This window comes from Coregonus lavaretus (assembly GCF_964263955.1).
Source record: "Coregonus lavaretus genome assembly, chromosome: 5".
Lineage (NCBI taxonomy): Eukaryota > Metazoa > Chordata > Actinopteri > Salmoniformes > Salmonidae > Coregonus > Coregonus lavaretus.
The window spans coordinates 2,451,341-2,473,153 of NC_139992.1; the positions used below are offsets into that span (position 1 = coordinate 2,451,341).

General features: G+C 47.5%; 1 protein-coding gene across 1 annotated transcript in view; it reads right to left on the reverse strand.

Moving 5' to 3' along the window:
* Positions 1 to 680: 680 nt before the first annotated feature.
* The window catches only part of LOC311128783 (cilia- and flagella-associated protein 65-like), a gene marked incomplete at both ends in the record, with an annotated part of 38,743 nt that continues 17,610 nt past the window's right edge, over positions 681 to 21,813 (reverse strand). The window contains 17 exons of the mRNA XM_084161025.1: positions 681 to 950; positions 1,282 to 1,398; positions 7,050 to 7,181; positions 9,882 to 10,040; positions 10,726 to 10,917; positions 11,137 to 11,247; positions 11,527 to 11,593; positions 11,948 to 12,124; positions 12,281 to 12,409; positions 12,706 to 12,919; positions 13,160 to 13,315; positions 14,215 to 14,380; positions 14,531 to 14,674; positions 18,813 to 19,037; positions 19,298 to 19,537; positions 19,718 to 19,855; positions 20,094 to 20,474. Coding sequence (XP_084017151.1) covers positions 681 to 950; positions 1,282 to 1,398; positions 7,050 to 7,181; positions 9,882 to 10,040; positions 10,726 to 10,917; positions 11,137 to 11,247; positions 11,527 to 11,593; positions 11,948 to 12,124; positions 12,281 to 12,409; positions 12,706 to 12,919; positions 13,160 to 13,315; positions 14,215 to 14,380; positions 14,531 to 14,674; positions 18,813 to 19,037; positions 19,298 to 19,537; positions 19,718 to 19,855; positions 20,094 to 20,474 — 3,018 coding nt within the window. The remainder of the gene's footprint in view (positions 951 to 1,281; positions 1,399 to 7,049; positions 7,182 to 9,881; positions 10,041 to 10,725; positions 10,918 to 11,136; positions 11,248 to 11,526; positions 11,594 to 11,947; positions 12,125 to 12,280; positions 12,410 to 12,705; positions 12,920 to 13,159; positions 13,316 to 14,214; positions 14,381 to 14,530; positions 14,675 to 18,812; positions 19,038 to 19,297; positions 19,538 to 19,717; positions 19,856 to 20,093; positions 20,475 to 21,813) is intronic.

Sequence of the window (21,813 nt, forward strand, 5' to 3'; positions counted from 1 at the left end):
GAGAGAGAGAAGAGAGAGAGACGAGAGATGAGAGGGGGAGAGAGAGAGAGAGAGAGAGAGAGAGAGGGGAGAGAGACGAGAGAGAGAGAGGGAGAGAGAGAGGATGAGAGAGAGGAGAGAGAGAGAGAGAGAAGAGAGAGAGAGAGAGAGAGAGAGAGAGAGAGAGCAGAGAGAGGGGCAGAGAGAGCTAAGACGGAATGATATGTAGGCAGTATCTATTCTATATTATAAACTGGGTGGTTCAAACCCTGAATGCTGATTGGCTGATAGCCATGGTATATCAGACCGTATACCACGGATATGACAAACCTAGTTTATAATAGCCAATAATGCACCTCGGGGGTTTGTGGTATATGACCAATATACCACGGCTAAGGGCTGTATCCAGGAACTCCGCGTTGCGTCGTGCGTAAGAACAGCCCTTAGCCGTGGTAAATTGGCCATATACCACACCTCCTCGGGCTTTATTGCTTAAAGATATCTAACCGGATCAGTTTGTGCTGTTTTGTCATGTCAAACTTTGCAAGACAACATCCATAAGAGTTGGTTATAAAACACACACACACACACACACACACACACACACACACACACACACACACACACACACACACACACACACACACACACACACACCACACACTGATCTGGGGTATCTTTAACATCCACAGGGTCCAAGTTTAAATCCAGGTGTTTTCTGTTACCTTGTATTTCCTGCCTACAGGTCCAGTCTTCTGAGACGGTAGGCCTTCCTGCACCAGGACAAGAGGAAGGTGTGTGTGACCCCGGGGGTAGCTGGTGTGGCTCTGTGTGTGACCCCGGGGGTAGCTGGTGTGGCTCTGCTGCAGGTCTTTCTCAGTCAGGGTAAACTCATTCCTCTGTCTGTCTCTCTCCGACTCCCACTGCTGTAGATCCCGACGGTACTGAGACACTGCCTCCTCCAGGGTCACCTGGTAACATAACAACATCTCAGTCACACGTCATTTGTGGTTGTTTTACCTACTTTGGTTGAATGCACTGACTGTCTGGAGTCTTTCTGGATAGGAGCTGCTGAGGTGAGATGGATGGATTAGATGAATAACCGTCTGCTAAATGACTAACATGTAATATGTCAAAATGGAAACATCTATAGACAAGTGGACAGAATGCTATTCACTGTTAATGGTATGGAAACATCTATAGACAAGTGGACAGAATGCTATTCACTGTTAATGGTATCTTCTGAGTGAACACTGTGACTGAGTGTTTCTAGGTATAAAGGGCTGTGATCAATGCCCTCACCTCACAGATGAGGTCTAGCTGGTAGAAGCTGGGGCTGCCAGAGGCCTGGAGAGTCAGGATACAGAGAGCACTCTCCCCTGGAGACAGAGTGCCATGCTCTGGGGAGATCTGGACTGACTGCAGGTACAATAACCACAGAAAGACACACATAGTATTCACTAACACAACCCAAAAACAACTCTCCCATTCAACAAACATCCACAGAAAGATAGAAGCACTAATGTATGTACACTGCAGTATGTTCAGTATGTACAGTACACTGCAGTATGTTCAGTATGTCCAGTACACTGCAGTATGTTCAGTATGTACAGTACACTGCAGTGTGTTCAGTATGTACAGTACACTGCAGTACATCCAGTACGCTGCAGTATGTTCAGTATGTACAGTTCACCGCAGTATGTTCAGTATGTCCAGTACACTGCAGTATGTTCAGTATGTACAGTACACCGCAGTATGTTCAGTATGTCCAGTACACTGCAGTATGTACAGTATGATGCAGTATGTCCAGTACGCTGCAGTATGTCCAGTACGCTGCAGTATGTACAGTATGATGCAGTATGTCCAGTACGCTGCAGTATGTTCAGTATGTCCAGTACGCTGCAGTATGTTCAGTATGTCCAGTACGATGCAGTATGTACAGTACATCCAGTACACTGCAGTATGTCCAGTATGTCCAGTACACTGCAGTATGTACAGTACGTCCAGTACACTGCAGTATGTACAGTATGTCCAGTACGCTGCAGTATGTTCAGTATGTCCAGTACGATGCAGTATGTACAGTACATCCAGTACACTGCAGTATGTCCAGTATGTCCAGTACACTGCAGTATGTACAGTACGTCCAGTACACTGCAGTATGTACAGTATGTCCAGTACGCTACAGTATGTTCAGTATGTACAGTACACTGCAGTATGTTCAGTATGTCCAGTACGCTGCAGTATGTCCAGTACGTTGCAGTATGTACAGTATGTACAGTATTTCCAGTATGCTGCAGTATGTCCAGTACGCTGCAGTATGTCCAGTATGCTGCAGTATGTACAGTACGCTGCAGAATGTCCAGTACGCTGCGGTATGTCCAGTACGCGGCAGTATGTCCAGTACACTGCAGTATGTACAGTATGTCCAGTACGCTGCAGTATGTACAGTACGCCGCAGTATGTCCAGTACGCTGCAGTATGTACAGTACGCCGCAGTATGTACAGTATGTCCAGTACGCGGCAGTATGTCCAGTACACTGCAGTATGTACAGTATGTCCAGTACGCTGCAGTATGTACAGTACGCCGCAGTATGTCCAGTACGCTGCAGTATGTCCAGTACGCTGCAGTATGTACAGTATGTCCAGTACACTGCAGTATGTACAATATATCCAGTACGCTGCAGTATGTACAGTATGCCGCAGTATGTCCAGTACGCTGCAGTATGTACAGTATTTCCAGTACGCTGCAGTAGGTACAATATGTCCAGTATGCAGTAGTATGTACAGTACGCTGCAGTATGTCCAGTACGCTGCAGTATGTCCAGTACACTGCAGTATGTACAGTATGCTGCAGTATGTCCAGTACGCTGCAGTATTTACAGTATTTCCAGTACGCTGCAGTATGTACAGTATGTCCAGTATGCGGCAGTATGTCCAGTACACTGCAGTATGTACAGTATGTCCAGTACGCTGCAGTATGTACAGTACGCCGCAGTATGTCCAGTACGCTGCAGTATGTCCAGTACGCTGCAGTATGTACAGTATGTCCAGTACACTGCAGTATGTACAATATATCCAGTACGCTGCAGTATGTACAGTATGCCGCAGTATGTCCAGTACGCTGCAGTATGTACAGTATTTCCAGTACGCTGCAGTAGGTACAATATGTCCAGTATGCAGTAGTATGTACAGTACGCTGCAGTATGTCCAGTACGCTGCAGTATGTCCAGTACACTGCAGTATGTACAGTATGCTGCAGTATGTCCAGTACGCTGCAGTATTTACAGTATTTCCAGTACGCTGCAGTATGTACAATATGTCCAGTATGCAGCAGTATGTACAGTACGCTGCAGTATGTCCAGTACGCTGCAGTATGTCCAGTACACTGCAGTATGTACAGTATGTCCAGTACGCTGCAGTATGTACAGTATGTCCAGTACGCTGCAGTATGTACAGTATGTCCAGTACGCTGCAGTATGTTCAGTATGTCCAGTACGCTGCAGTATGTTCAGTATGTCCAGTACGCTGCAGTATGTACAGTATGTCCATTACGCTGCAGTATGTACAGTATGTCCAGTACGCTGCATTGTGTACAGTACGCTGCAGTATGTCCAGTATGTCCAGTACGCTGCAGTATGTCCAGTATGTCCAGTACGCTGCAGTATGTTCTGTATGTCCAGTACGCTGCATTATGTCCAGTACGCTGCAGTATGTCCAGTATGTCCATTACGCTGCAGTATGTCCAGTATGTCCAGTACGCTGCAGTATGTACAGTATGTCCATTACGCTGCTGTATGTACAGTATGTCCAGTACGCTGCATTATGTCCAGTACGCTGCAGTATGTCCAGTATGTCCAGTACGCTGCAATATGTTCAGGATGTCCAGTACGCTGCAGTATGTTCTGTATGTCCAGTACGCTGCATTATGTCCAGTACGCTGCAGTATGTCCAGTATGTCCAATACGCTGCATTATGTCCAGTACGCTGCAGTATGTCCAGTATGTCCATTACGCTGCAGTATGTACAGTATGTCCAGTACGCTGCATTATGTCCAGTACGCTGCAGTATGTCCAGTATGTCCAGTACGCTGCAGTATGTACAGTATGCTGCAGTATGTCCAGTACGCTGCAGTGTGTACAGTATTTCCAGTACGCTGCAGTATGTACAATATGTCCAGTATGCAGCAGTATGTACAGTACGCTGCAGTATGTCCAGTACGCTGCAGTATGTCCAGTACGCTGCAGTATGTACAGTATGTCCAGTACGCTGCAGTATGTCCAGTACACTGCATTATGTACAGTATGTCCAGTACGCTGCAGTATGTACAGTATGTCCAGTACGCTGCAGTATGTTCAGCATGTCCAGTACGCTGCAGTATGTACAGTATGCCCAGTACGCTGCAGTATGTACAGTATGTCCAGTACGCTGCATTATGTCCAGTACGCTGCAGTATGTCCAGTATGTCCAGTACGCTGCATTATGTCCAGTACGCCGCAGTATGTACAGTATGCTGCAGTATGTAAAGTACGCTGCAGTATGTACAGTACGCTGCAGTATGTTCAGTATGTCCAGTACGCTGCAGTATGTACAGTATGTCCAGTACGCTGCATTATGTGCAGTACGCTGCAGTATGTACAGTACACTGCAGTATGTTCAGTATGTCCAGTACGCTGCAGTATGTCCAGTACGTTGCAGTATGTACAGTATGCTGCAGTATGTCCAATACGCTGCAGTATGTACAGTATTTCCAGTACGCTGCAGTATGTACAGTACGCTGCAGTATGTACAATATGTCCAGTATGCTGCAGTATGTCCAGTACGCTGCAGTATGTACAGCATTTCCAGTACGCTGCAGTATGTACAGTATGTCCAGTACGCTGCAGTATGTCCAGTACGCTGCAGTATGTACAGTATGTCCAGTACGCTGCAGTATGTACAGTATGTCCAGTACGCTGCAGTATGTTCAGCATGTCCAGTACGCTGCAGTATGTACAGTATGCCCAGTACGCTACAGTATGTTCAGTATGTACAGTGCACTGCAGTATGTTCAGTATGTCCAGTACGCTGCAGTATGTCCAGTATGTTGCAGTATGTCCAGTATGCTGCAGTATGTACAGTATTTCCAGTATGCTGCAGTATGTACAGTATGCTGCAGTATGTGAATATGTCCAGTATGCTGCAGTATGTACAGTACGCTGCAGTATGTCCAGTACGCTGCAGTATGTACAGTATGTCCAGTACACTGCAGTATGTACAGTATGTCCAGTACGCTGCAGTATGTCCAGTCATTTACATTTACGTCAGTATGTCCAGTACGCTGCAGTATGTTCAGTATGTCCATTACGCTGCAGTATGTTCAGTATGTCCATTACGCTGCAGTATGTACAGTATGTCCAGTACGCTGCATTATGTCCAGTACGCTGCAGTATGTCAATTATGTGCAGTACACTGCAGTATGTCCAGTATGTACAGTGTGCTGCAGTATGTACAGCATGTCCAGTATGCTGCAGTATGTCCAGCACGCTGCAGTATGTCCAGTATGCTGCAGTATGTCCAGTATGTACAGTATGCTGCAGTATGTCCAGTATGTACAGTATGTCCAGTACACTGCAGTATGTCCAGTATGTCCAGTACGCTGCAGTATGTCCAGTACACTGCAGTATGTCCAGTACGCTGCAGTATGTCCAGTACGCTGCAGTATGTCCAGTATATCCAGTACACTGCAGTATGTCCAGTACACTGCAGTATGTCCAGTATATCCAGTACACTGCAGTATGTCCAGTACGCTGCAGTATGTCCAGTACACTGCAGTATGTCCAGTACACTGCAGTATGTCCAGTACACTGCAGTATGTCCAGTATATCCAGTACACTGCAGTATGTCCAGTACGCTGCAGTATGTCCAGTACGCTGCAGTATGTCCAGTACGCTGCAGTATGTACAGTATGTCCAGTACGCTGCAGTATGTCCAGTATGTCCAGTACACTGCAGTATGTCCAGTATGTCCAGTACGCTGCAGTATGTCCAGTACGCTGCAGTATGTACAGTATGTCCAGTACGCTGCAGTATGTCCAGTATGTACAGTACGCTGCAGTATGTCCAGTATGTCCAGTGCGCTGCAGTATGTCCAGTATGTACAGTACGCTGCAGTATGTCCAGTATGTACAGTACGCTGCAGTATGTCCAGTATGTCCAGTGCGCTGCAGTATGTCCAGTGCGCTGCAGTATGTCCAGTGTACAGTACACTGCAGTATGTCCAGTATGTCCAGTACACTGCAGTATGTCCAGTACGCTGCAGTATGTCCAGTATGTCCAGTGCGCTGCAGTATGTCCAGTATGTACAGTACGCTGCAGTATGTCCAGTACGCTGCAGTATGTCCATTATGTCCAGTGCGCTGCAGTATGTCCAGTATGTCCAGTACGCTGCAGTATGTCCAGTGCGCTGCAGTATGTCCAGTATGTACAGTGCGCTGCAGTATGTCCAGTATGTCCAGTACGTGCAGTATGTCCAGTGCGCTGCAGTATGTCCAGTATGTACAGTGCGCTGCAGTATGTCCAGTATGTACAGTACAATCATAGATATATCTGACCCCAGTATCTCTGCGTTAGATGTCGACGATGAGTGTCAAGTGTCTCCTCTCAAACACACATTTTGATTTAGACCTTTTCTGGGAGTACATACCGTCTGTAACGGCAGGAAATGACGATAGTTGCTCAGTGAAACTCCACCTTTGGTGAGTAACCAATGTATTTTGATAGAACGCTTGCAGAGCTGTCTAATGGGATTAGAATTGGAGGTTCCTGTGCGTTAGAGAGGGGACGCCTCACACTCATCGACCACATCTCTAACACACAGATACTGGGGTCAGATATATCCAAACCCAGCTACACAAACTCACTAACACCCCTATGGTCTCCTTGAAAAATAGGTATTTTGACCTCAATGGGACAATCTGGTTAAATAAAAGGTTAAAACGTACATTTATCAGGCATATACTGTACTAGAAAAGTTTGTGGTCATACACACATCCTTAAAAACGTTGGTGCTGGGCTAATATACTGCACTCTGACCTGGTCAGTCAGGCTCCAGGCGTAGAGGACTCTGTCACTGTGGGAGACGTTGGTCAGGAACAGGACCCGTGTGGAGCGAGTGCAGACTGGGATGTCCCCAAGGGACACTCTCTCCTCTGACAGGAACAGCACCTGCAGACGAGACGGAGGGTTGTGAGTCTAGTGCTTGTTACCTACTAGAGGCTATCACACTTCTTTGCCAATAGGAGCCCCAGGACAGCTAACAAAACATTGGCCAATAGGAGCCCCAGGACAGCTACCAAAACATTGGCCAATAGGAGCCCCAGGACAGCTACCAAAACATTGGCCAATAGGAGCCCCAGGACAGCTACCAAAACATTGGCCAATAGGAGCCCCAGGACAGCTACCAAAACATTGGCCAATAGGAGCCCCAGGACAGCTACCAAAACATTGGCCAATAGGAGCCCCAGGACAGCTACCAAAACATTGGCCAATAGGAGCCCCAGGACAGCTACCAAAACATTGGCCAATAGGAGCCCCAGGACAGCTACCAAAACATTGGCCAATAGGAGCCCCAGGACAGCTACCAAAACATTGGCCAATAGGAGCCCCAGGACAGCTACCAAAACATTGGCCAATAGGAGCCCCAGGACAGCTACCAAAACATTGGCCAATAGGAGCCCCAGGACAGCTACCAAAACATTGGCCAATAGGAGCCCCAGGACAGCTACCAAAACATTGGCCAATAGGAGCCCCAGGACAGCTACCAAAACATTGGCCAATAGGAGCCCCAGGACAGCTACCAATACATTGGCCAATAGGAGCCCCAGGACAGCTACCAAAACATTGGCCAATAGGAGCCCCAGGACAGCTACCAAAACATTGGCCAATAGGAGCCCCAGGACAGCTACCAAAACATTGGCCAATAGGAGCCCCAGGACAGCTACCAAAACATTGGCCAATAGGAGCCCCAGGACAGCTACCAAAACATTGGCCAATAGGAGCCCCAGGACAGCTACCAAAACATTGGCCAATAGGAGCCCCAGGACAGCCAGAGGGGCCTAAAAGGATTCCATGGTGACATTAGATACAGTGAGGGAAAAAAGTATTTGATCCCCTGCTGATTTTGTACTTTTGCCCCCTGACAAAGACATGATCAGTCTATAATTTTAATGGTAGGTTTATTTGAACAGTGAGAGACAGAATAACAAACAAAAACATCCAGAATAACGCATGTCAAAAATGTTATAAATTGATTTGCATTTTAATGAGGGAAATAAGTATTTGACCCCTCTGCAAAACATGACTTAGCACTTGGTGGAAAAACCCTTGTTGGCAATCACAGAGGTCAGACGTTTCTTGTAGTTGGCCACCAGGTTTGCACACATCTCAGGAGGGATTTTGTTCCACTCCTCTTTGCAGATCTTCTCCAAGTCATTAAGGTTTCGAGGCTGACGTTTGGCAACTCGAACCTTCAGCTCCCTCCACAGATTTTCTTTGGGTTAAGGTCTGGAGACTGGCTAGGCCACTCCAGGACCTTAATGTGCTTCTTCTTGAGCCACTCCTTTGTTGCCTTGGCCGTGTGTTTTGGGTCATTGTCATGCTGGAATACCCATCCACGACCCATTTTCAATGCCCTGGCTGAGGGAAGGAGGTTCTCACCCAAGATTTGACGATACATGGCCCTGTCCATCGTCCCTTTGATGCAGTGAAGTTGTCCTGACCCCTTAGCAGAAAAACACCCCCAAAGCATAATGTTTCCACCTCCATGTTTGACGGTGGGGATGGTGTTCTTGGGGTCATAGGCAGTATTCCTCCAAACACGGCGAGTTGAGTTGATGCCAAATAGCTCGATTTTGGTCTCATCTAACCACAACACTTTCACCCAGTTCTTCTCTGAATCATTCAGATGTTCATTGGCAAACTTCAGACGGGCATGTATATGTGCTTTCTTGAGCAGGGGGACCTTGCGGGCACTGCAGGATTTCAGTTCTTCACGGCGTAGTGTGTTACCAATTGTTTTCTTGGTGACTATGGTCCCAGCTGCCTTGAGATCATTGACAAGATCCTCCTGTGTAGTTCTGGGCTGATTTCTCACCATTCTCATGATCATTGCAACTCCACGAGGTGAGATCTTGCATGGAGCCCCAGGCCGAGGGAGATTGACAGTTATTTTGTGTTTCGTCCATTTGCGAATAATCGCACCAACTGTTGTCACCTTCTCACCAAGCTGCTTGGCGATGGTCTTGTAGCCCATTCCAGCCTTGTGTAGGTCTACAATCTTGTCCCTGACATTCTTGGAGAGCTCTTTGGTCATGGCCATGGTGGAGAGTTTGGAATCTGATTGATTGATTGCTTCTGTGGACAGGTGTCTTTTATACAGGTAACAAGCTGAGATTAGGAGCACTCCCTTTAAGAGTGTGCTCCTAATCTCAGCTCGTTACCTGAATAAAAGACACCTGGGAGCCAGAAATCTTTCTGATTGAGAGGGGATCAAATACTTATTTCCCTCATTAAAATGCAAATCAATTTATAACATGTTTTACATGCGTTTCTCTGGATTTTGTTGTTGTTATTCTGTCTCTCACTGTTAAAATAAACCTACCATTAAAATTATAGACTGATCATTTCTTTGTCAGTGGGCAAATGTACAAAATCAGCAGGGGATCAAATACTTTTTTCCCTCACTGTATATGATACAATAGTGTAATAATGCCATTAAGCAGATGCTTTTTTTTAATCCAAAGTGACTTTGTCATGCGGGTGATTCTGGGAATCGAGTCAACTATCCTGTCATTGCAAGCGACATAATCTACCAACTGAGCCAAACAGGACCAGGTAAGACTCTATGGGAATAGATGGGCCACTCACCTGGTTGGGCAGGGGCATCCTCTGTGTGCTGGGGACAGACATGTACGCATCACGGAGCTGTACTGGTGCCGACTCCCCCAGCGCCCGGTTATCAAACCCACAGCCTTCAAACGTCATCAGCATAGTGTCTCCCTCCAGCACATGGACAGGGATGTCCACCTGGAAACAAACACAGGACTGTGTGAGGAGGAGGAAGATGTTCCAACGACAGGAGAGAGGAGGAGGAGGAGGAAGATGTTACAACGACAGGAGAGAGGAGGAGGAGGAAGATGTTACAACGACAGGAGAGAGGAGGAGGAGGAGGAGGAGGAAGATGTTACAACGACAGGAGAGAGGAGGAGGAGGAAGATGTTACAACGACAGGAGAGAGGAGGAGGAGGAGGAGGAGGAGGAAGATGTTACAACGACAGGAGAGAGGAGGAGGAGGAAGATGTTACAACGACAGGAGAGAGGAGGAGGAGGAGGAGGAGGAAGATGTTACAACGACAGGAGAGAGGAGGAGGAGGAAGATGTTACAACGACAGGAGAGAGGAGGAGGAGGAGGAGGAGGAGGAAGATGTTACAACGACAGGAGAGAGGAGGAGGAGGAAGATGTTACAACGACAGGAGAGAGGAGGAGGAGGAAGATGTTACAACGACAGGAGAGAGGAGGAAGAGGAAGATGTTACAATGGCAGGAGAGAGGAGGAGGAAGAGGAAGATGTTCCAATGGCAGGAGATGGCATCTAGAATACCTAGAAGGATACCAGTTTTTCCCCGTCGGACTTCGGACTCGAACTGCAAATCTAGGGTTGCAGGCCAGTCTCTCTAAGCTCTAGGCTACCTAACAGGGGGTTGCTACTCACACTGTAAGTCTTGGCCTCCAGGGGGGAGAGGACCCACTCCAGCAGGACTGTCCTGCCAGGCTTCACCTCTCCCTGGGGGTTGAGACACTGCAGCACGGGGTGACCAAAGTTATCAGCCGTCAGCTGTTCCAGGGGCTCTGTGTCCACACGGTACCTCAGAGGGACAGCCCCTCTGTTGTGCAGCTCATACACCTGCAATACACCAACCAGACACTATAACGACACTCCATGATGAAGGGATGAAGAATTAGCTGAAACTGAGGGGAGAAGTGAATGATGAGCTTTCTGGTGCAATTATAGCCGTCTTGGCGTCACCAAGGCGGGTTCTATACATCGGTGACGGACGAGGTGTGTTTGACCCTTACATTGCAAACCAATCACTTATTGTGAACCCAGAGCAGGGAGTCTAACCTGTTTAGGTGGGTTGAACCCCCCGATGGCCACTGGGGCAAAGACGTGCTTGGTGGATGTGAAATGGAGGTAGTGTCTGTCTCTCTCCACTGTCACTCCCATGAAGTTCAACTGCACACAGACAAAACAGAGACCGACAGTATTATCAGCATGAGATACACTATGGTACTGCCTTATTCCATTCTCAGCCCAGACATCTAAAAGGATGGTTTCCCGAAACTACTCCTGGTCCTGGACTAACAAGCATGTTCAATGGAGAGGCTGAAAATTGTACGCACTCACTAAACTGTAAGTCGCTCTGGATAAGAGCGTCTGCTAAATGACCAAAAAATGTCAAATGTAATCTGTTTCCCGGGAAAACCGGTCTGTCTGTCTGTCTGTCTGTCTCACCAGAATCTCTCTGCCGTGAGAGAGCTTGAACAGAACGGGGAGGTGGTCAGTACCAGCAAAGTCATGTCTGTGAAGAAGAACAACATGTAAAGGATATTCATCTCATCACGTCATTACTTTCTTGAATGATTTATTATTAAGGTCTATTATTTTGTTGTGTATCCAACCTAAATTACAGACTTCCTCACTAGCCGAGTGATCTGGAAGTATGGCAACATGAGACTAGGGCAAGGGAGCAGGCGATATGTAGAAATAATAATGTACCTACAGTATTTGAAAATAACTGCCCTTCTTCTGGCCCACAGATTGATTTTGACGACTAAATCGGGGCCCCAAAGAAATCTGTGTGGACCTTGAATTTCTAAATCCCGATGTGGCCCCTCAAGCCAAAAGGTTTGCCCACCCCTGGACTAGGGCATACCTGTAGGTAAATGTCACTGCCTTCTGCTGTCCTGGATGTAGTTTACCAGAGGGGGGTTCTATGTTAAACAGCCTGTTCTCCTGCACCTTCATGTGGTGGAGCTCTGTAGTACTGAACTCTCCTGTCTCAGCCCAGTACTCAAGCTCTATCTGCTGGTCCTCTGGGAACAGGAACGACCTGGAGGGAGGTTAGCGTAGCATAGCATAGCTTAGTTTAGAGGATAACATAGCATAGCATAACATAGCATAGAAAAGCATAGCACAACATAGCAAAGCATAGCATAGCATAGCATAAGATAACATAGCATATTAGCATAGCATAACAGATACTGACCACTCGACAGGGATGCTCCCAATGTTCTCAAACATCAGCAGCACACTAGAGGGGTCTGAGCCCAGCGGAGCAGCGCTGAAGTTGAAATCCAACATGGCCGACGTGAAGATGGAGGGACAGCGACGCAGACTGGAGGAGGTGGGGGGGACAGACACAGGTCAGATACACAGTATATGTAACTCCAGACCAATTCAATACAATGCTATTAGAAATGCCACAAACGTTCATAGATGGGTGGATAGGGTCGGGCTCAATTCACATTTCAATTGAGTCTTTTTGGATTTTCAGTATATTTTCTGAATTGACTGAATTGAAAAGGAGTTGAACCCAACCCCGAAATGGGATTTAGCTCATTTTGTCTTGTTTCTCTCCCCAGTCACCAAGAGACTTGTGTTTATCTGAGTCCATAGTCTCTGCTAAGCCACCTGTGTCTGGTGGGCACCCGGTAGGTGAGCTCCGGCGGGGCGGGGTCTCTCTGCAGGTGGGCGTTGAGGTGGCCCAGTGAAAAGAGGCTCCAGAGCTGCAGCTTGCTGAGCCCATCCATGCTGCCACTGCAACGCACATCTGTCACCTCCAGGGTGGGGAACACCCCCTCACCCCGCACCTGGCACAGAGGCTGGGGACCATCCAGCACAGAGCCTGGGGCACAGACGAGGACAGGGAGGCAGAGACAGGGGGAAAGACAGACAGCCAGGGACCACGGACGAGCAACACAGCCAACCACCGGGAGGAGAGAGTATAGATGGAGGAGAGAGACAGACAGACAGGGGAGAGGGAAAGGTTAGGAAAACTTCTTAAAAACAACCATTACATCACAGTTGGTCATTCAAATCCTGATGCTGGTCACAGTGTGTGTCTGCTGCCTAGCAGGGGACCTACCTGCAGAGCTGAGTGTCTGGTAGGTCAGGTCCCAGCAGTATCTGGTCCTCCTGGCAGGCCTCACAGTGGAGCGGATCAGCAGCCTGGAGCGAGCTGGGATGGTGCCGCTCACAGTGTCCAGCTCCAGGACAGGGGTAAAGCTATTAACCACTGGACCTGGAGGAGCTGGAAGAGATGGGTCTGTTAGGGGACAGTACACAAGCCATGGCCAAAGACAGACTCCAGCGGCAGAAGATTTTGGTGGCTTTATGAAGAGGACTAAGTAAGTAGCCTGAACAGAACGTACGAAAACAACAACACTGCGGGGAGGTGTGGCCGGGGAGGTGTGGCCGTGGAGTTAAGCCACGCCCAAACAGCCAAGCATTTCGCCTCTCAGCTGCAGTAGTGAGCTTGGCTGCACTGCCATGTGACCCTCCCCTTCCACCTAAAGCAGTGGACCATGTGGAGGAGAATGCAGGTACTTCACCTCCCCACCACACATAGTGCCACAACCAGTGTGGTCCCCTGTAGCTCAGTTGGTAGAGCATGGCGCTTGCAACGCCAGGGTTGTGGGTTCGTTTCCCACGGGGGGGGCAGTATGAAAAAAGTATGACAGATGGTAGCAAGGGTTCAATACATGGAGAGAGGTTCTCAGGATGTTGTACCAGCTCTGTGAGATCTTAGGATGCTGTACCAACTCTGTGAGATCTCAGGATGCTGTACCAACTCTGTGAGATCTCAGGATGCTGTACCAACTCTGTGAGATCTCAGGATGTTGTACCAACTCTGTGAGATCTCAGGATGCTGTACCAACTCTGTGAGATCTCAGGATGCTGAACCAACTCTGTGAGATCTCAGGATGCTGTACCAACTCTTTGAGATCTCAGGATGTTGTACCAACTCTGTGAGATCTCAGGATGTTGTACCAACTCTGTGAGATCTCAGGATGTTGTACCAACTCTGTGAGATCTCAGGATGTTGTACCAACTCCGTGAGATCTCAGGATGTTGTACCAACTCCGTGAGATCTCGGGATGCTGTACAAACTCTGTGAGATCTCAGGTGTCTCATACGTACCAACAGTGTCTTTCTGTGTGTTCTCAGACAGCCCCGGGTCCAGTAGGCTCTGTTGTACGGCCAAACAGAAGCTGACAGAACAGGAGCCGTTGTTGATGAGAGGCACCTCGAAGGACCTGCAGTCTCCCACCAACACCTCCCCGAGGTCCAGCACCGCACGTTCTGCCTGGAGAGAGTCAATTACACAGAGTTCCCAGAGTTTGGCCCACTAACACAGACACTAACACAATCCACCTGTCCCAAGTTGTCAGTTCAATGCAGATAAAGGAGAAGGAGACCAGGAGGATGATTGAGATGCTCTGAGGAGACAAAACACCTGGATGGATCCTTTGGAGGCCATGCCCACAACCTTCAGGGGGAGGCGAGACCTGCATCCAGGCGTCTGGATTGGCCAGAAGGTCAGGTTGGGCTTCAGATTGTAAACCATTTCCTCAAATGGGGTGAAGGACCACGTCTGCACCTAGGAGGAGGACAATCACACCCTCTACTTAACCTCTACTTAACCAGCACAGTTCAAACAGGATTCATAGGTTTTTATTTCATCAACAATCATCTGAATCACAATTTTTGGCAAAATGTTCAGTCATCCATATCGTCGAGGGAAATGGAACATTCAGCCAAGACACCAAGTTCCCAGCCTGACAAAGACCTTGAAACACCGAACTCAATCAACAGCGAGTATCAATCTTTCTTTCAAAGACAGCCAGTCCCACCAGCATTGTCATGACTCTTGCCCTGGAGACAGCTATGCAGAGCGGTCACTAGCTGCTACAGCCACAAAGTCATAAAATCTGATTTTAAACCTAACCCTAACGTTAACCACACTGCTAACCCTAATGCCTAACCCTAACGTTAACCACACTGCTAACCCTAATGCCTAACCCTAACGTTAACCACACTGCTAACCCTAATGCCTAACCCTAACGTTAACCACACTGCTAACCGTAATGCCTAACCCTAACGTTAACCACACTGCTAACCCTAATGCCTAACCCTAACGTTAACCACACTGCTAACCCTAATGCCTAACCCTAACGTTAACCACACTGCTAACCCTAATGCCTAACCCTAACGTTAACCACACTGCTAACCCTAATGCCTAACCCTAACGTTAACCACACTGCTAACCCTAATGCCTAACCCTAACGTTAACCACACTGCTAACCCTAATGCCTAACCCTAACGTTAACCACACTGCTAACCCTAATGCCTAACCCTAACGTTAACCACACTGCTAACCCTAATGCCTAACCCTAACGTTAACCACACTGCTAACCCTAATGCCTAACCCTAACGTTAACCACACTGCTAACCCTAATGCCTAACCCTAACGTTAACCACACTGCTAACCCTAATGCCTAACCCTAACGTTAACCACACTGCTAACCCTAATGCCTAACCCTAACGTTAACCACACTGCTAACCCTAATGCCTAACCCTAACGTTAACCACACTGCTAACCCTAATGCCTAAATCTTACCTTAGATTAAGACCCAAAAGCAAATTTCGTTATCATGAATTTTTAAGATATATACAGTTGAAGTCGGAAGTTTACATACACTTAGGTTGGAGTCATTAAAACTTGTTTTTCAACCACTCCACAGATTTCTTGTTAACAAACTATAGTTTTGGCAAGTCGGTTAGGACATCTACTTTGTGCATGACACAAGTAATTTTTCCAACAATTGTTTACAGACAGATTATTTCACTTATAATTCACTGTATCACAATTCCAGTGGGTCAGAAGTTTACATACACTAAATTGACTGTGCCTTTAAACAGATTGGAAGATTCCAGAAAATGATGTCATGGCTTTAGAAGCTTCTGATAGGCTAATTGACATCATTTGAGTCAATTGGAGGTGTACCTGTGGATGTATTTCAAGGCCTACCTTCAAACTCAGTGCCTCTTTGCTTGACATCATGGGAAATCAAAAGAAAACAGCCAAGACCTCAGAAAAAAACCAGGTACAAATGTATCTATATCCACAGTAAAACCAGTCCTATATCCACATAACCTGAAAGGCCGCTCAGCAAGGAAGAAGCCACTGCTCCAAAACCGCCATAAAAAAGACAGACTACGGTTTGCAACTGCACATGGGGACAAAGATCGTACTTTTTGGAGAAATGTCCTCTGGTCTGATGAAACAAAAATATAACTGTTTGGCCATAATGACCATCGTTATGTTTGGAGGAAAAAGGGGGTTGCTTGCAAGCCGAAGAACACCATCTCAATCGTGAAGCACGGGGTGGCAGCATCATGCTGTGGGGGTGCTTTGCTGCAGGAGGGACAGGTGCGCTTCACAAAATAGATGGCATCATGAGGAAGGAAAATGATGTGGATATATTGAAGCAACATCTCAAGACATCAGTCAGGAAGTTAAAGCTTGGTCGCAAATGGGTCTTCCAAATGGACAATGACCCCAAGCATACTTCCAAAGTTGTGGCAAGAAAGTCAAGGTATTGGAGTGGCCATCACAAAGCCCTGACCTCAATGCTATAGAAAATGTGTGGGCAGAACTGAAAAAGTGTGTGCGAGCAAGGAGGCCTACAAACCTGACTCAGTTACACCAGCTCTGTCAGGAGGAATGGGCCAAAATTCACCCAACTTATTGTGGGAAGCTTGTGGAAGGCTACCCGAAATGTTTGACCAAATACTAATTGAGTGTATGTAAACTTTTTACCCACTGGGAATGTGATTAAAGAAATAAAAGCTGAAATAAATAATTCTCTCCACTATTATTTTGACATTTCACATTCTTAAAATAAAGTGGTGATCCTAACTGACCTAAGACAGGGAATTTTTACTAGGATTAAATGTCAGGAATTGTGAAAAAACTGAGTTTAAATGTATTTGGCTAAGGTGTATGTAAACTTCCGACTTCAACAGTATATACAGTGGGGGAAAACAGTATTTAGTCAGCCACCAATTGTGCAAGTTCTCCCACTTAAAAAGATGAGAGAGGCCTGTAATTTTCATCATAGGTACACGTCAACTATGACAGACAAATTGCGAGAAAAAAAATCCAGAAAATCACATTGTAGGATTTTTAATGAATTTATTTGCAAATTATGGTGGAAAATAAGTATTTGGTCACCTACAAACAAGCAAGATTTCTGGCTCTCACAGACCTGTAACTTCTTCTTTAAGAGGCTCCTCTGTCCTCCACTCGTTACCTGTATTAATGTCACCTGTTTGAACTTGTTATCGGTATAAAAGACACCTGTCCACAACCTCAAACAGTCACACTCCAAACTCCACTATGGCCAAGACCAAAGAGCTGTCAAAGGACACCAGAAACAAAATTGTAGACCTGCACCAGGCTGAGAAGACTGAATCTGCAATAGGTAAGCAGCTTGGTTTGAAGAAATCAACTGTGGGAGCAATTATTAGGAAATGGAAGACATACAAGACCACTGATAATCTCCACGCAAGATCTCACCCCGTGGGGTCAAAATTATCACAAGAACGGTGAGCAAAAATCCCAGAACCACATGGGGGGACCTAGTGTATGACCTGCAGAGAGCTGGGACCAAAGTAACAAAGCCTACCATCAGTAACACACTACGCCGCCAGGGACTGAAATCCTGCAGTGCCAGACGTGTCCCCCTGCTTAATCCAGTACATGTCCAGGCCCATCTGAAGTTTGCTAGAGTGCATTTGGATGATCCAGAAGAGGATTGGGAGAATGTCATATGGTCAGATGAAACCAAAATATAACTTTTTGGTAAAAACTAAACTCGTCGTGTTTGGAGGACAAAGCATGCTGAGTTGCATCCAAAGAACACCATACCTACTGTGAAGCATGGGGGTGGAAACATCATGCTTTGGGGCTGTTTTTCTGCAAAGGGACCAGGACGACTGATCCGTGTACAGGAAAGAATGAATGGGGCCATGTATCGTGAGATTTTGAGTGAAAACCTTCCATCAGCAAGGGCATTGAAGATGAAACGTGGCTGGGTCTTTCAGCATGACAATGATCCCAAACACACCGCCCGGGCAATGAAGGAGTGGCTTCGTAAGAAGCATTTCAAGGTCCTGGAGTGGCCTAGCCAGTCTCCAGATCTCAACCCCATAGAAAATCTTTGGAGGGAGTTGAAAGTCCATGTTGCCCAGCGACAGCCCCCAAACATCACTGCTCTAGAGGAGATCTGCATGGAGGAATGGGCCAAAATACCAGCAACAGTGTGTGAAAACCTTGTGAAGACTTACAGAAAACGTTTGACCTGTGTCATTGCCAACAATGGGTATATAACAAAGTATTGAGAAACTTTTGTTATTGACAAAATACTTATTTTCCACCATAATTTGCAAATAAATTCATTAAAAATCCTACAATGTGATTTTCTGGATTATTTTTTCTCATTTTGTCTGTCATAGTTGACGTGTACCTATGATGAAAATTACAGGCCTCTCTCATCTTTTTAAGTGGGAGAACTTGCACAATTGGTGGCTGACTAAATACTTTTTTCCCCCACTGTAGCCAATATGACTTTGCAGCTGGCCCATCTAGCGGAATTCGCCCAGTTCTGCCTCCAGGGCAAGATTCATGACAATAAACGTCAACCTGCATCCCACCAGCCCCCTCTTTCCCTCACCATGGTCTCATTGGGCTGCAGGACTCCCGTGTCAGGCGCCACAGAGATGACGCATTGGTCTGGTCCTGGGATCCTCCAGCGGAACTTCAGAGGTAGCCTGGTCAGGTTCCTGACCCTGTAGGGGCGCTGGGAGCAGGATCCCACCGCCGTGGGTTTGAAGAACAGGCTGCCCTCCCCTTCCAGAGACACACACAGCTTCTCCGCCACACTCACCACCGACAGCTCCTACAGGGTAATACAGACGGCCACAACCCCAGAGCAACACTTTTTTATTAACGTTAGCATTTTGAAGGGAATCAGCCGTAGCGAGGCGCTTCTAAGCAGATTTGTTCATCTTGATCACATAATGAGTCGTTATTTGGGATCCAAGGTGATTTGTAGATCAGTGATTCTGTGCCGCAACGTGCTCAGGGTGATCCCCTCGAACACACTAACTGTCTGAAAAGGACCTATGGTACAGCCTGCTGTCAGTCGGGCTGTGCTACCTGGGTGTGCTTGGAGCTGGCATTGAAGTGCAGGGTGAGGGGTAGCTTGGCAGGGCAGTCCTCTGCTGGGGTGGTCCTGAGGGTGAGGATCTGGTGGTGTCCCGGCTGGACCAGGCCGCTGGTGGGCTGAACAGTGACTGAAGGACACTCCTCTGGGTCCAGCCTGAACACCAAGGGTAGGTCCCCTGTGTTCTCCAGGAGCACAGTCCTGTAGGAGACCAGGCTCAGAGCAGGGAAGACCTGGAGAGAGAGGAGGAGGAGGAGGAGGAGGAGATGAAGAATTTAGAAAATGTCCGTTGAGATGTAGCCTTTATTCCAGGCTTTCCTGAACGTTCGTTCTGAACAAGACTTTGGAGTATGCTAGCGTGAGACTAATCCAGATTGTGTGAGGACAGTTGACGGTGCTATGCCTGTACTCACCACTTGGGGGTGCCGAAGGGAGAAGCGGGGTATGAAGTGCTCCCGTCCAGGCTGGAAGGAGTGTCCACTGACCCGGACTGTGACACACCAGGGAGGCCACAGGGTGCGGTCCTCTACCTGGCGATGGTCCCTCAACACCTGGAGAGAGAGGTGGGCAAGATCAGAGCTGTTTCACTACCCGTAATGAGTCGACATTGTTACAGTTGAGAAAGTTATATGTAAAGCTTCGGCTGAGATGCTTCCTGTGATTTTGACCATTCACACTGCCTGCACAGGTCTGTCTTAAAACATAGAGTTTATCTATCTAAGATCAGAACAGGGAATAAAATAAACCTAAACCTAAATCATTAAATAAAACTTTTTTCTTTTAAATGACCTTGTAGAGAGCAAAGCACTCTAGCTGTGCCCCATGGAAGGTGTTGTGCTGCTGGGGCGTGTAGCTGACTCTGAAGGCAGTCGACTTCAGGGGTCCCAGATCACACAACGAGGGTGTGACACAGAAGGGGGAGTTAGGAGCGGGGGTCCAGACCAGGCTGAGCTTGCCCTTGGTGTGGTTGGAGACAGTCACAGACTGGGACAGGGAGCCGTTGTAGAACAGCAGCTCTGGGGGATCCACCGTGAGGTGGGAGAAGGAGAAGGGGAAACTGTCGTTGCTGACCCCCTCACCGCTGCCTCCTAGCTCGGCCTCCAACTTGCCCCCTGCACAGCCCTGGAAATATTCCTCCGTAGGCCTCTTCTCTGGCACAGCAGCAGGGTCCTAGAAAGTTTAGAGTTTCATTAGTCGTATGTACAGGATACACATGGTGGTATACATCGTCCAATGTAAATGCTTACTGCAGGTTTAGCATAACTATAATACAGGAAGGGTCAATTTATAGTCCAATATTTACACGTGTTTTGGGAATGGGAGTATTGGGGAGCGAGAGTTTACGTTGTGTAGGATTAGCAACAGTAAATAAGAGCCTGGTAGCAGCAATTGTGATGTGTAGTGTGTGTGTGTGTGTGTGTGTGTGTGTGTGTGTGTGTGTGTGTGCTAAGGTGTGGAGAATCAGAGCAGGTGGTCAGTCCAGTTGAAGTGTTCAGCAGTCTGATGTCTTGGAGATAGAAACTGTCTCTGAGCCTGTTGGTATCAGACCTCATGCTGTGATACCGTCTGCCAGACGGTAAGGGACTGAACAGCTCGTGGCTGGGGTGTGTTGGGGTCCTTGATGATGCTGGGGGAAATCCATAGGCACCGTTTCAAGTAGATGTGATAATGTCAGGTTCAGGGATGGGGTCAAATCTATTTTAATTTCATTGATTCCAACTGAAATTCCAATTCCAAGTTTCTCATTGCTTTTCACGAGGACAATTTGAATTTCAGTTTACTTCGAAATGAAAATGACCCTGCCAGAGAGATGTCATAGTGTTACAGCTTAACATCAAAGCAAGCTATGAGGCTGATTACCTATAAGATATCCTATTAAGAGCGTTGAAGCTGAGCTCGGTACCAGACTAGGGCTAAACAGAGAAGAGGCGTCTAAAGTAACCAGGCCATGATGAGATAAAATAAAATGGTGGAAACTTGGTCTAAGGCGCTGCATCGCAGTGCTAGCTGTGCCACTAGAGATCCTGGTTCGAATACCATAAGCTGCCTCAACGTCATTGTAGAGAATTTGGTAGTACGTCCAACCGGCCTCACAACTGCAGACCACGTGTAACCACGCCAGCCCAGGACCTACACATCCGGCTTCTTCACCTGCGGGATCGTCTGAGACGAGCGAGCCAGACAGCTGATGAAACTGTGGGTTTGCACAACCAAATAATTCATGCCCAGGTGCATAGGAGTCAAAATACCTCCCGAGTGGCGCAGTGGTCTAAGGCAGTGCTAGCTGTGCCACTAGAGATCCTGGTTCGAATCCAGGCTCTGTCGATAGCCGGCCGTGACCGGGAGACCCATGGGGTGGCGCACAATTGGTCCAGGGTAGGGGAGGGAATGGCCGGCAGGGATGTAAGCTCAGTTGGTTGAGCATGGCGTTTGCAACGCCAGGGTTGTGGGTTCGATTCCCATGGGGGCCAGTATGAAAAATAAAACAAATAATGTATGCACTCACTAA